We start from the raw sequence: 15,375 nt of genomic DNA on the forward strand, positions 1-15,375 counted from the left end.
GATTTGCTAACTCACTTCGCTTTCATATTTTTTTCAACTAACTGTCTGAAAATCTGAAAAAAGAGTCTAGTAGACAAAGGGGTTATTTTCTAAAGAAACTGTGGTGCTGCGTCGGTATAAGAGTGTAATAAGGTAATTTGGTATTATCAATTGAGTTAATGAAACTAAATTACCCTGAGATAAAAAACAAATGTGTTACCACTGGTATTTGTAAAGGACTCACTTCGTTGTACCTTTAAATCAATTTTTGTAAAAATTGATGTTAACTAATGACAATTCACGGAGAACTGAATAAATACATTTCTCTTGACGCCTATCAAAAATCCATTAACGAAAACAGAGGCCAGAGTCGACATTCCGAAGAAAATATGTATTTAACTTGTTAAATGGACCACATTTGGCCAGACCAAAATCTACGAAACTTCTTAAAATTCCAAACAAAGGGGTAGCAAATCTGCACTAACGAAAGCTCAAGAACAACTATCAAAACTCCGTTAAAAAAACAATGTACGGAAAAACGTCCCCCTCCGTTTTCCAATGTCAAGGTTAGAATTCTTTGACGTGTGTGGCTAAAAAGGTACATGAATAACATCCTCGTCTGTTTTCCAATGTCAAGGTTAGAATTCCATGACACGATTGGCTAATTTGTGAAATCACGCGCGCCGCGCATGGATAAAAAAGAATGCAAAGGGAGAGTGCTAGTTAGATGAAGAGAAGGAAAAAGTTCGAACAAAAAAATGAAATCAAGAGAAAAAAAAGGAAAAAAATCATCGCGGCATGATGATAGCATGCAATTACCAATTACTAGTCTGCTTTAGGCTCCCGATAAACTACCATTGTGTAATACCCAGAAGTTATTAACTGAATCCAATTCCACCAGTGTCGTTAATTGTAAGCGTCCCGAATTAATTAGCATGTCCTGTCCTAGTTGTTAAGTAATGGTAATATAGCTTACGAGTAGCCATACCCTCCCCCCTCAGGGTGAAATGGAACCGAGGGAACGTGGACGTTCCCTCGGTTCTATTTCACCTTGCGCGGGAGGGTACGGCTACACCTAGGCTATGTTAATAGGACTGAGTGGAGTCCAATTCGGTCGGTAATCATACCAGTGATTAAAAAATCGGACGACAGCGTTTACTTCGAGTTTGATTACAGACCGAATTGGACGGCACGATGTCTTATTACCAATTAATAATAAAAATTACAGTAGCCGAGAAAAGTAGAATAGCCAAGTTATAAAAGAAAGGGAAAATTTACATTAAAAAACTGAGGAAGGAGGCGTAAATTCTTTAATTGTTTGATTGGTTAATTCAAACTACAGCTTTGGATGTCATTGGCTCATCGAACTTTCCGCGAACTGTCGGACAACAACTTGGCAAGTGAATTAGTGGAAAATAGGAGTTTCTTAAACCAATCACAATAGGGCTAAAAATTGGGGGTCGCACGGTTGCCAGTGGCGAGTTAAAACTGACCAGGGCCACCAAAAGCTAAGTTTTGAACGCCCGATGTGCGACTATGCCACAGAATTTCGAAAAGTTGCAATGTAAATTATGCGAAATACAAAGTTAAAAATAAAGCTCAATATGTAGTTTAATTGGACTAACTTTCTCTTCGTTTCTATGCCATGAAAGTCATTGGGGCGTTTATTCAAGTTTTTCATTTTAAACTAGAGGAAATCGAGGGCTACTTCATTTTGGGATGGGCCACTAAGAAGTCAAGGAAACTTGCCCCGACTGGCCTTCAAGCACTGGAGTTAATTTTTAGCCCTGTCACAATCGAAAAAATTGTAATTTTCACGATCATAACTTTAATGAATCGGCTTTTCTTAATGATAGTTTCTATGATCACAGACGTAAACACTTTTAAGTTAGTCACGTCCCAAGTAAACTTCTTTCAATTTAACTGAAGTCCTCTCACTAATTTTGGCATATGTCATCAATTTTATCTTCAGTGTGGTATATATTACAATGCAAAACAGATTAAAACCAAATTGCGTACAGTACTGTCGAGTAGATGTGGAAGAAATCAACGTCTGTGCAAAGTTGTATAGAAGCGGTTTCATAAATATATAAATAAGCCATAAAGTGAATAAATTAATAGATAGTTAATTTGAACCCGGTCGTCAAATAAACTGCATTGATATGTATACGTTTTGTCAAGAGTGTGAGACAAAGAAAACGTCTCCTATCTTAAAAAAAAAAATCTTACACTTATCCCCCCCCCCCCCCCAAAAAAAAACCCCTTTATACAAACGAAGATGAGCTACTGCTGGCGGTAAAATTAAAACTCTCTACGCTTTGAAAACGATCGATGATTAATGAATCACTTGACAACTTTTATCTATACGAGCAGTTTTCAGCTGAGTGTTGCAAAACCAAAGCCAAAACCAAAACCAAACCAATCAAAACAACCAATCACATCTACCAATCAGAACAAAGGTTGACATCATCATTAACCGATGAGAACTAAAAAACACCATGCGACCTGCGCGGGAAAATGCGAGTGACCAAATTGGGATTAGTTTTAGTTTTGCATTTGATAGCTTGGAATGGTGGCGCGGGCTTTTTAGACCAATCGAAGGGCGAAGTAAAGCAATAATAAATTAATAAATAACGCATTTCCGAACCTTTTGGCTTCTTTTTCAAAGCGAGTCCTGGTGCTCATCCTTTCATATGATTATACGTTTCCATTCACATGCAAATTAAATTCATTTTTCATACGAGTGGTTCAGCACCTTAATTCGGAAATGGCCTATTAAGAAGCCGTTAATACCCTTTAATAATCGTTGAATAATATCAAAGTCATAAAAAGTGGTAATAACCCAGTCCCTAACGTGTGGAACCCCAAGAAGAGATAATTAAGGCTGTATTTTACTATCTTGGCAAGAGACGCAATGGATTTTTATCTCCTTATGTGCGTTTCTCAAGCTTTGGCTGCTGTTTGTGGATGTTCATGATCTGAGTGACTGCTCTCTCCCGTTGTCTCTGTTTGTTCCTTCGTGTAATGGGTAAAGAGAAAGGCATACTCTGGGTGCAACAAGGTGAAATCCCGAAATTCCTCTGTTAACGAGTAAAAATAAATATGTCGTGTGAGTACGTTTACAAATTTTTTCTTGTAACTCTTATGTTTGGTTCTCATTACATCCTCTTCGGAAACACTAAGAAGCCCATTAAAATTGCCTAACCCCACTTCCCGATGTGGAGGCCTAGTCCGAATACAGTCAAAGCCTAACTCTTTTTTTCAGATTTGTTTTGCTGCAATTTCTTCAATTATATATACTTCCCCTATGAGGATCACTTCGCTACTAACACGCGCGTCAGTATCGCTGGCGAATTTGCTAGCTATCAAGGACACTCTTTGAACTGAAGATTGAAGTAAGAAGAAACATCAGTTTACCTACCAAACGTGACGGATCCACTGTGGTTCACATCCACCTGATTAAACAAACAGTTGACGTTCAGGTCTGTGATGGAAGGGTAGGCACTCTGAAGAATATGACGTAGTTCTGCTTCATCCACTCGCCCATCACCGTTCATATCAAAAACCTTAAGGGAATGAAATGATGGAGTGACATTCAATTAAGCGTCGAAATTAATCCGTGATTGCTTTACTTCGGTCTGTGATTGGTCCAGAAAAATCATGCCATGCTCTAAACCAATCAGACACCAAACGAAAACCAATGGTGACTTGGTCGCCCGCGTTTTCCTGCGCTTTTGGTAGTTTGCCAATTTTCACTTAGAGTCCTCGTTGGCTCTTGATGACGCAAAACTTTGTTATGATTGGCTGTTGTGATAACTTTGGTTTTGCTTTTAGAACAGTTAATTAAGAGCTGTTCTATGATCAACTGACTCCCTACCAACTAGCGTTAGCTCCAGATGTTTTCAATAAAACTGTCTTCGCAAGAAGAGCTAAAATCAAAGGGAAGGAGACAAAAAATATATTTGACATACTGTTTATTCGAAAGGTTGGTTCTTTGGTTCTTTGACACTAACCTGAAAAGCTAGCTTCATAGCCTCTTCACTGTTCGCTGGTTGCGACACAAGAGCCAAGCCAATGAGATATTCCCGAAAGTTTATGAAACCTGAATCATCCTTACAGGAAAACAACAATCGTCATTTGAAAAAAATAATTTCTTTTCATTTAACGGCAAATATTTAATCGCAGCGTCTGTGTTGTTTTGAGATCAAGAAAGCGTTGGTGGTATCAAATCCGCGTGAAGCATACGAGTTTTCGTTCCTTAAAAAGAAACCAGCATAAAGCATAGCAAAAAATGTACACCCGTTCTTCCACATCACGCTCGTGCACGACACTCCTTACCCTCATGAAGTGGTACCAGCAAAAACGCCGACCCACGCGCGAATACACTCCTCTGCACGCACACGTAACCGAACGCAAACAAAAACAAGCACCCAATTCCCAACACTGATATAGACACGTGCGTACCTGACCTGAGGCCGCACGCATGAAAAATAACAGCCGCCATTTCTTGTAAGGAGCCTAACGTCGTATCATCACTTAAAAGTTCATTGAAGACTCACCCTGTCATAGAGTGTGAAGAGATGTTTCACATGACTAGTGACAGGCAGGCTAAGATATTTGGCAAACTCGTTTATATCAACCAAACCATCCCTATTAGCGTCTATTTCAGCAAATTTATCCAACAGCTCCTTCATTGTATCCATCTTCATGCTGTTAGAAAAATAAGCAAAAGTGATCGGTCCTAGCATCCTCGACTTTGATCAGCAATCTGATTTTAAACTCGTATGTAGCTAAGGAAAGATTTCCCACACATTTGACAAAGAACGTACAAGGCAGGCTTGTAAAGCAAAATTTGTTGTGAGCGTTCGTAGTTAGATCTGTAAGTATTTACTATAGCTACTATTCGGGCCTCTTTTCATTCCTAAATTCTATTCAATAGGTGGTGCCTTATGTGTGAGATGCAATTCAAAAGGAAAGGATGAAAAGGATGAGAACATCCACCGACCTGAGTTTGCTGCTTATCTTCTGATATTCTACCAAGCCTGTCATGGATGGTTGGTTCTGCTGAGAGGCCTGTACCATTAGTCTTGTGTCTTCATAGGTGTGTTCAGTGACAGGAACATTAAGAAATCTGCAAGAGGGAGAAACTACGTACTTCAAATTCACACTTATGATTGATGTATCAGTGACCACAGAACAAATCTTTTAATTAGTTCTCTCAGAGCACCTGTTATGCAGGTAAGCTAATAATGGTATACTCTATAAAGAAAAGGAAAAGGAAAAAAACAGGAAACCAAGTTATTGTAATTTCCATGCTGACAAAAATGAAAAAGAATATGGGGTCACAAGTGTGATTCCAACTTTAAAACACGCCTCTAATCACCCCTCTCAAAATTGTGATCAGAAGTATGGAAATATGTGATCTTTTAGGAAACAAAAAGGGTCTTAAACTGGAAACAGTGCTACAAATTGGATCAAAAGACAAACTAAATATTGATGGCACCTTGCTACTTGTTCCCGAACATTCCTTGCATAAAGTTTTCCATCATGGATTTCCTAAAAAGAAAGAAAAACTTTTAGCCTCTGCATCTCCTCCAAGTTGGAGTGTTGTCTTTTTGTGTTTATCTAAAAAACCAGCAAACTAAACTTAAAAACTATGCCACTTCAATAGGAAACTAATATATTTTGAATACTCAGAAAACAGTCTACAACTTGTTGCTTAAAGCTTACTGCTAGTTCGGTTCAAATATACATGTAGTTGTTATAAGAGCAAAACAAAAATAGAAAATGTCACTTACTTCTGTATCAGGCTTGTAAACTGGCAGAATCTAGCATGGAAAAGAAAATTTAAGACATTCCAATCAGAAGCAAATGGTGAAACTCACAACTTTACAAACAAGCTAAGAAAAGCAGTTGATCACTTGTCAATTAAAATAGATATATTCAAAATGAGGATATACTCTATCCTCTCTTGATATCATCACATCAAATGAAAGAAGATTTCATGATCACTTTTTTTACCTCAATTTCCAAGTAATTATGAAACTGGCACAGTGTTAACCAAAGAAGAGTTAGTCTAAAAGGTAACAATTTTAATCATTTATTTGTTAAAGAATCAAGTACAGGGTATTAATAAAACTAGATAGAAATTAGTTATCTTAGAACAATCTATTATAAATTAGGTCTACTAAATAAAAAGAATTACAAGTTTAAAAATTGATAATATTTCAATCTCTAGGTACACTACAGAATAATTTAAGATATAATAATGATCAATGGCAGATTCATCAGGGACTTATTCAGGCCTGTGCAAACCAAATTACTTCTGTCAGCAATTTCAGAATTTATATCTCAAAGGATGTCTTCAATTTGGTAGTACCATGCATTCAATTCAAAGCTACAGATGCAGTACAATACTAACAACAGCTTGTCCGTCAGAAAATCACAGTTCAACAAAACCATTTGAACATTGTCTTTCTAAGAATTCACTGCATGGTTTATAGTTCAATATACTTAACCCTTTAGTTCCCAAGGGTGATTAAAATGTAATTTCTCCCGAAGATATCCAAATGTTATCCAACAAAAAGGTGGTGACAATACTTAAACTTATCAGGTAGAAGATGTTATCTTGACCAAACACTAAATTCTTGTAACAAATTTACAAGGAAATGTGTAGCAGCTAAAGGGGAGAAATATCAATCAGATCTTGGGAGTTTAAGAGTTAAAACAAGTCAAACTTACTTACCCACTTGGGCCAGACCATGTCCATGTCACAGTGTCCTGTTAATCAAAAACAGAATAGTTCTTGAATAAAATAAGAGAGATGGTAAGTTTTGAACTTGGTTAAGAAATAAAGAAAGATGTTTTTTTGTCTGGTAACGAGTGTGGGACAAAGAAAAACGTATGTCATATATGAACTTTGTAATGGACCTCACTCACCATAGAGTCTCTGAGGCTCAGTGCTAGGGCATCAGAGTGTAGAATTTGAAAGTCTGAGTTTTGATTCCTCTTGGGGTATCCAGTTACCTCGCCACCAAGCAGACTCGCCACCAGCGAACTTGCCACCAAGGAACGATCTCGCCACCAACGTACTCGCCACCAAGCAAAGTCTTCTCGCCACCAACCACCAATAAAGAGATTAGTCGAGGAGAGTAGGATGTTCGGCTGATAAGTTTGTTCGCTTGTCTGTACTCAAACTTTATAAACGTATGTTGTCGAAAGCACATTCGAAACCGATAAGTTTGTTCGCTTGTCTGTACTCAAACTTTATAAATGTATGTTGTTGATAGCATGTTCGAAACCAAAGTAAGTTTGTATTCCTCGCATCGAGTTTTGCAATTTCTCCTCGCTTACGTGCAAAAGACAAACACGATACGTTTTGATGTCCATGAGTTAGGAACGGAACACATCTAACACGTCGCTGAAGGTCATAATTTAAATACAGACAAGTGCACAAACGTATCAGCCGATTTGAATTGTGCTCGTTCGAACATCCTACTCTCCTCGACTACTTTATTGTAGTTTATCTCTTTATTGGTGGTTGGTGGCAAGAAGACTTCGCTTGGTGGCGAGTATGTTGGTGGCGAGATCGTTCCTTGGTGGCGAGTTCGCTGGTGGCGAGTCTCCCTGGTGGCGAGGTAACCAGTAACCCCTCATGGGGACTCAGAATTTTTTCTTTGTCCCACACATCTTTCTTTAGAATAGTTCTTTTTGATAATTTGTAGTTTTTAGATAAAAAATACAAAAACAACAATTGGAGAGTGTGGTATAACACACTGAAGTGTTACATAATTTTCTGAAATTATGAGAAATCATTGAAAATTATGTAAATCTATTATTTTTCTTTATGGATTTTAGGAAAATATTTTCTTCTTAAAACTTTTTGTCACTCTGTGGTCAAAATTATTTCTCTAGTATTATAGCACATCAATATTTGAACTGATTGGTCAGTATGCTGTGCCTGACACTAACCAGTCTGTTGGGATATTTTAATGCCACAGCTTGAACTGGGACACCTGTATAAAATGCTCCTACAAACACAGAAAAAGAAAATGAACATCTGTCATAAAATAGAAGACATTTCAAAGTAATATGCAGTCCCCTTAACAGCTTGAATTCATCATCCCTCAATGCCAAAGAAAAGCTTCCTAAATGCCAGATCATGAGCTCTTTCTAAAGAAAACCACTTTGTGCCAATCCTTAACCCTTTCACTCCCAAGATCTCATTAGTAATTCTCCTTACTGTCTGCCAAATGATTCTCAATATGTTAGTGTGGGGAATTTGATATCAGATCAATTAGCAATTCCATAATTGATATTTTCTTTATTCTCATCACTTGTCTGCATGATATTGTATAGATATAGTAAGGAGAAATTCTGTCTTGGTCACACATGGAAGTTTAAGGGTTAACCCCTTCACTCCCAAGATCTTATTAATAGGTAATTCTTATTACTGTCTTTTATACAATTCTCATAAGGTTAGTTTGAAGAATTTTGTATTGGATCAATTAATAATACCCAATTGATATTTTTATTAAATATTATCATCACCTGTCTGCTTGGTATTGTCAGGAGAAATTCTGTGTTGGTGGTCGATAAAGAGTTAAAAGCAAATAAGATTTAAAATATTTGTTACCAACCTGGTTTAAAAGTGATCAGGCATTTCCTATTAGTACAGGTTCCTACAAGAAGACATGCAAAGTATTGCATTAGACAGTTACTTGGGGTTGATACTCTCTGTTTAGAACTTTCCAAACAAGTTTGATTTTTCTTAGCTTGAGTCAGATTAATCATAAAGAATACAGAATGAAGTTCAATAATAAACAATTGAACTGGTCTGAAAAATTTGAAACTAAGAAAAATAATTCAACTAGTACATAGTCATGGATATTAAACAATCATCCCACAGGTGGGCAATTTGGATATGAGATGATAGATAGCCAACAAGGCCTGTAGGGCCAAGTTGTTTATATTCATCTCATATCCAACAAGCATGAGTGGAATTTTTGTGTCATCAAAAACACCCAAAATATACTCTTCCCAACTTTATTTTGTAAGAACAAAGAGAATGTTACAATGTAAAAAACACTTCCAGTTTCACTTGTCTTCATGTGTGTGCATGGTAGAATGGCTCATAGCCCATGATGGCAATGAAAACTCTTGAATTGAATCATCCAATGATCCACTTTTGAATAAAATACACTACCTACCTTCTGGAAATATCACCACATGAGGCCATTTTCCACCAGAACTGGCTCTTCTTTTGATTTCAGAGATTGTCTTCTTTCGGGAATCTGGATCTGTTCTTGATACATACACAGGTTGTAATGCACGTATGCATCCTGTAACAAGTTAAGACAAACTAGAAGTTAGTTTGATTACTTGATGGTTTGGATTGATCTCAACTGTCAATTAAAAGGTTTCTATGAGGTAAAAATAAGAATTTTAAAAAGATTTTTCATCCAGAAATGTCGAAGCAGGAAAATATTCAAATTGGTTATTTCCATCTAAATCTGCCTAATAGCTCTGGTCATCAAAATTTAGTTGGAGGATTCTGGTAAGAAACCTGAAATTGTCTGATCTTCTTTAGAAGAATAATGAGCCCCCTAATAAATGGTAGGCATTCAAACAACCAAATGGAAAAGCCAGGTGTTGAGTGAAATCTTATTAGTTTTTATCTTCTCAAATGAAAAACATTTTTGATAAAATGATGTTATTTTCTCATGTTACTATAATGACATAAATGTATACTGTACTTTTGTACCAGAGTGATACAGAAAAACTTCTCTTTGATTAGTACAGATAAAGAAACCAACTCATACATAAAATTGTGCAGAATGTCCCACATGTTCCATCCACCAACGTTGCAAAACACCCTTTTTACTTGAACATCATTCAGGGTGCATATTCTCCATATTGTTCTCTGCACATTTTTTATTGTACTGACAAGGAGAATTTTTTAAAAAAATTCAGAGCCCCTCCAGATCATTTCCTTTATTCTCATGACCTTCATGTGTGATTCAGGGATGATAATGTAGTGAGAGATAAGATTTTGGTCACTTTTAGGGGTTAAAGGGTTAACTTAGAATGTTATGAAATTGAATTCACACTAACCCCCTACAAGAGGTATTGAATCATTTTCCTTCCTGGAAACTCCTGAAGGTAAGCAAATAACACTCAATGCCAAGGCATCAATAAATGATGAATGTGGAGCCACAGTTAATATTGGAGCTTCCTCTGAACTGCTCAGTTTGCCTTTGACTTTAACCCAATGAAAACCCATGCAGAATAACATTGCCCGTGCAATACCACGAAGTGGCTTTCTCATGATCCTACATGAAAACACAGCATGCTGATTATAATAAAAGCTTTGGTCACAGTTGCTGACACAAGAATTAAAACTACAGTATACAGCCAGGAATATTCATTTCAAACTCAGTTGTAGGAACATAAATTACTGGTAGCCACCGTTAAGAGTTTCAAAACTGATGTTTTGAGGTTAGCCCTTCGTCAGAGCAATTGACAAATGGCCAATGCTCGAAACGTAAGCATTTTTATGTTCTTTATATTATAAACTCCATTGATAATACTTGATTACCCTATTATACTATCCCACTGATGCAGCACCACAGTTTCTTTAAAAACTTACCCCTTTTATTCAGTTGTAGGTACATCTACGTGAGCTGTGCATGATACAGGGGAGAGGTAGTGGCCTTAGCTTAGCTGGCAGAGTCATGGTGTTGTGTTTATGGAAGAAACACTTTCCTTCCACAATGCCTTTCTACACCAAGGATTATATAAGGGTGTACATGTACTAGGGATGTCTGATGAAATTCTGCAAGGAAACCTTGCAAAGGACTGGTATCCCATTCAGGGTGGGAGTAATGATACTCCTGGTGTCTTTATGCTATGGAAGCCAGGATAAGCTCTGGCTGGATGAGCAACATGGCACAAGTACAGACTTTATCTTCCTAATTTTTGCACTACAGACCTGACATAACTCAAGCAAAATAATGGTAATAACACCTTCTGTATCCTGACAGTGGTTCTGGTTCTTCTTCTTTCTTCATACACAGGGTAGTCAGTTTTCCTATCACACTGGCCACAATGAGGAGAAAAAACAAGCACAGGAGCCTGACTGGAAACAGTGTTACACTAAGAATTGCAACCTGAAATAAAAAAATTGTATACAAATAACATGGTTATAAATATTATCCTTATGATTAAAGACAAAACAACTACATGTATCACACAAAAGAGTGTTAAGTTTTTTTTATCTAAATGCATGAGCTGTGAAGGAAGATTTCACCTCTTCTACAGGAAGAGAGACATTGTCAACAACCCTGCTGAAGCAACTGGATTTGGCAAAGTAGCATTCAGTTGTTTTATGCAACCGATACCATTTTCCCTATGAACCCCTAACCCCCCCTCCCCCATAAAAAACAAACAATACCTCAACATTGTGTGAACATTTTTGTCAATATCTATGGATTCTTCAAAGAGCCACGCTTAAAATTATGTTTCTTCTTCACACAGTGGCTTTGCCTATGAGGAGTATAATACTAAGAGCTTAAAACACTGAGCTTTCTAAGTAAAGAGGCCCTATAGGGCCCATTAGAAGAGACTTTTTTCACGGATACTTTTTTTTTTTTTTGGCTCAAGTGACATGTAAAGCTGGAGCGACGACGAGGCGTAATTTATGCTTTCAAATTGTTCAGAACCAGCGGGATGGATGTTTGTTTACATTGATACTGTTTGGACAGCTGAGATAAAAGTAACTCACTGTGAATTTTAATTCGATCGTGGACAAAATTTATCGTTACAAATGCGTTCTTTGATACCCAATACTGCTACCATTCTAATTCTTGTGTGTTCTTAACATTTCAAACAAGAAAAAAAAAGATAAACTGAACTACCTTGAGTTTGTCGCAGAGTGTGAGCTTTAACTTGAAAGAGAACGGATTGTGTACATCGGGCTCCACGAGAGATTTGGCGCGCAAAAGGACTTTAGGTTTGGGCGCTGCAGACATCTTTTACCTCAATTAAAGCACATTAAAAGTCCCGAATAAATCATGCATATTTGTAATAACAACTAAAAGGCCTCGTACAGATTGCGGTGACCTTTTCATGAAAACAACTTATTATATACAAAGTAGTTTACAACCTCGTTTCGGTGACGATCTCGTTGACGTGCTGGTATGATAGGCGCCTTTGTTTCACGCGGACAAGGAAAATTCCGGGACAAATTTTAATACGCGATCAGAAAGATCACCGCGCGGAAAGTACTTTAAGGTGAAGTTTTTTTTTTTTCCTTAATGAAAGGGCAGAGGTTGCTTTTCATGGAGCCAAATAATGTATTAAAACATTTATTTTGTTAAAGAGGCTTTATAACAGCTGGTAAATTTGTCTAATCAAATTCAATTGCGCGAGCGTGCTTCATATTCCTATTGTGCACACTCATGACGTCAGCAAACAAATCCCTTGAGAAAAAAAATTTTCCATGGGGTTGAAAATATTATAAAACAATTGGTTCATACGTCATCTGTGCGCTCATTGAGATATGAAGCTCGCGGGAAGTTTTGAGAGCATGAAAGATGCGTAATAGTTGCTCGAGCCGTAGCCGAGAGCAACTCTAGCTTCTTGAGTGCTCTCCAAACTTCCCGCGTGCTTGATATCTCGATGAACGCACGCTGACTTATGAACTAATTGTTAATTTGCCCATCGCGAAACCACCTGTAGGTTCCACGTTCTGCCTTAGCTGGAGGAGCCTATTCTATTTTCATGTATTGTCCTTGTTAGAAAACAACCACTTTGAAACAAATCCAAACATAATTTAGGACTACTGTAGAAATTATCACAAAATAAATGAAACCCTCGCGTAAAAAGTCCATCCATCAGACTCATTGCTACATCATATCCCAACTAACCTATTAGTGGTTGGTGTAAGGCGTTTCCCTGTATATACTTGAAATTTATAATTGTACCCTAAATTTGACCTAGCAAGAATCCTTAATTTGAAGCCCCATTTTTAGTGGGTTCATCTTTTATACCTTGTTTTATTCCAACTTGTCCTTTAATAATTATAAGCCACCATTCTTCCATCAATTGAAATATTTTGATTTGGTACAAAGTAGGTCTCGCAGGCCAATTGTAATTCATTCATCAGAAGTTTCAAATTATAAAGAGGATTACAAGGTTCTTTTCGTGCTCTATGTTATTCATTAATCAGTTATATCTTGTCCATAATCACATAAACGAGAGTCGCTAAAATATTCATAAAACGTGTTCCGTTCATGCCAGAAACACGTACAAAGTCCTGACCGAAAAAATTGTCATCATTCCAGTATTCCAGGTATTCAAGAACTTGAACGAAGGGACTCTTATTTTTTCAAGGACTGGACGTATCCCTTTTCTTAAGAATTTAGACAATAGAGTACGCAATTTCCCAAGCGATGATAACCTTAAAAGATACCCGACCAAATTTCTTGAAATGTGTCAGAGTTCTGTGCTTAACGACAAGGAACTGGAAGTGGATTTTCGATTGCTTATTGCATCTGTATCCTCGGTCGAAGGTGACTCAAATTCTGAAGTCGTGGATGGACTATTCAAAGCTCTGGTATCCAAGTTAGAAAACACGCGTATGATGAATTCATGAATGCGAAAGTAGAAAGGGACCTCACTGAAAAATGGGGGCAAAGTTATGGACGCCGTTGAAATGCTCAGACCTAATTTCAAGTCCTATGCATTGTCAACTAGACGCAAACAGTAATAATAGTTGGTTGTCTTAATCTCTTATGAGATAACAAAATACCAATTTCATTAGTTATTTTATAATATACTGGAAAAAAAAACAGCATTGCCATATGTGGTTTTTTGCAAGAACTGATATTGTAGTTTACCCCTTTAAATTACATCTAACAATGGTACTTAAGTATGATGAAGAAATCAAAGTGGACTCTAATTACCATGAACGTTTCAGTTCATCATATTTACTTCCAGGTTCAGAACCACGCAGATAACAAGTCTTAATTACATTTTGTTTGTTATTTATTTCTGTACATTTTCCTCTGAAATCGTGTAATATCCAGTACAATAAAGCATTTACAGATTATCTATCAAATTTTTATTAGTTTACTGGTGAAGCCTCAGATCTTTGTGTAACAAGCACATAGAGTCATCTTTCGCCGGCGAACGATAAATTAATCGCGAATTTTCAAAGTGCTTTAGGGAAAAGCATGTAAGCGATGGTAGATGAAACTGCATAAATTTGAAAGAGTTCGACGTCGGGAATCCGAAACAATTTTTTTCTTTTAATCTCTTGCCCAATTAGTACCGCGTGCGCTAGATCTCAGTTTTGTCCGACACTACTGTTGTTTTACTAATTGATTATCTTTATTGTTCAATCATACAAGCCTCTTCGAATGGAGGAATAAAAATCAAGCAGGAATGTTTTAAACTATTCGCGCTCTACATAGGGGAATAATCCCAATGCTTTTATAGGGAGTATTCGAATACAATAAAAACACTTAACAATTTAGTTCATCATTTTCGTGTTACAACAGTAATGCGAAGCCAGAGGCTAAATGGCCTACAGGGGTATTTTCTCGACAGGTTTTCTACTCACCGCGAACAAGTTTATTTTAAAACATTGTGACGCACTCAGTTATTTCCAAAACTTACCTAAACACAGGTTCCGCAGGTTTTCATTATTTTTCAGAAATTAAATGGTTTTTAAAGAAACGGAATAGTTTCTGGCTTGGATCAGGGAAGTGATTCCAATCCATCAACCTCTTCGTACCCTTCCAAGTTCTCCAGGCCAACCAATAAGATTTAGTCCATGTTTTCTCTGCGAGCCATGTAGCACTTAACCGTGAGACCTCTTCAGTGATTGTAATTGGGTCACCTGTGCATGCGCAACCCTAAGGCATTGAGAGCGAGCGAGCAATAAAGATGGCTGACTGAAATGTTTTCTTGTTTCTCTGTGTATAATCCACCTACATCGAAGACTTGTTTGTAGTATAGACATTGCAACCTCAGCCAACCATTCAGTTTAACCCCTTTGTCCACACCACCAGCATGCAATGTTCCACTCAAAGTCATTTTTGAAAGTCGCACAACATCGTTAGTAATCAAAACCATGACGGTTTCCTCAAATGTGACTGGTGCATTCGCTGCCTTAATTTTCATTAATTATTCTGTACAGTTGCGGTCGGGTAGTTGGCTGTAATCCAACACCTGTAATCGGACAGTGAAAGCAGCCAATCATATCAAGTCTACTCAACTAAATCCGCCGATCACAGAATTGATTAAATGACCTAATCAACAACGGCTTACCATACAAAACTAGGGAATTTCCTATTCAAACTTTGCATTTGGCTTTTGCTCAGGATTTTAATA

At 37.2% G+C, this 15,375-nt stretch overlaps 1 protein-coding gene across 2 annotated transcripts; it reads right to left on the minus strand.

Annotated features, from left to right (window-relative positions):
• Nucleotides 1-1,572: 1,572 nt before the first annotated feature.
• On the minus strand, nucleotides 1,573-12,123 carry LOC131797732 (lysophosphatidylcholine acyltransferase 2-like). 2 transcript variants are annotated; one of them, XM_059115403.2, is made up of 15 exons: nucleotides 11,895-12,123; nucleotides 11,005-11,147; nucleotides 10,093-10,310; nucleotides 9,189-9,320; nucleotides 8,619-8,660; nucleotides 7,951-8,009; nucleotides 6,725-6,759; nucleotides 6,001-6,055; nucleotides 5,778-5,807; nucleotides 5,483-5,535; nucleotides 4,985-5,110; nucleotides 4,539-4,689; nucleotides 3,993-4,091; nucleotides 3,401-3,545; nucleotides 1,573-3,059 (listed from the first exon to the last, which is right to left on the minus strand). In XM_059115403.2, exons 1-15 carry the CDS (start codon nucleotides 12,006-12,008, stop codon nucleotides 2,923-2,925), a joined length of 1,539 nt encoding a protein of 512 aa, XP_058971386.2. In that variant the 5' UTR covers nucleotides 12,009-12,123; the 3' UTR covers nucleotides 1,573-2,922. The 2 variants fall into 2 exon arrangements, with proteins under 2 accessions (XP_058971386.2, XP_058971387.2); XM_059115404.2 differs by lacking the exons at nucleotides 11,005-11,147; nucleotides 11,895-12,123 and adding an exon at nucleotides 10,970-10,991 and having other exon boundaries at nucleotides 10,093-10,134.
• Between the last annotated feature and the right edge of the window lie 3,252 nt (nucleotides 12,124-15,375).

The sequence above is a fragment of the Pocillopora verrucosa genome, chromosome 3 (genome assembly GCF_036669915.1).
Source record: "Pocillopora verrucosa isolate sample1 chromosome 3, ASM3666991v2, whole genome shotgun sequence".
NCBI lineage: Eukaryota > Metazoa > Cnidaria > Anthozoa > Scleractinia > Pocilloporidae > Pocillopora > Pocillopora verrucosa.

What these genes read in the sequence shown, in the direction of transcription:
- LOC131797732 (XM_059115403.2), bottom strand. Translation starts at nt 12,008, where the DNA reads ATGTCTGCAGCGCCCAAACCTAAAGTCCTTTTGCGCGCCAAATCTCTC. An exon ending in ACATGGTCTGGCCCAAGTGG is followed by an intron (nt 6,056 to 6,724) that starts GTAAGTAAGTTT and finishes GTTACCTTTTAG; the next exon opens with ACTAACTCTTCTTTGGTTAA. An exon ending in TCTTCACACTCTATGACAGG is followed by an intron (nt 4,092 to 4,538) that starts GTGAGTCTTCAA and finishes TTTTCCTGTAAG; the next exon opens with GATGATTCAGGTTTCATAAA.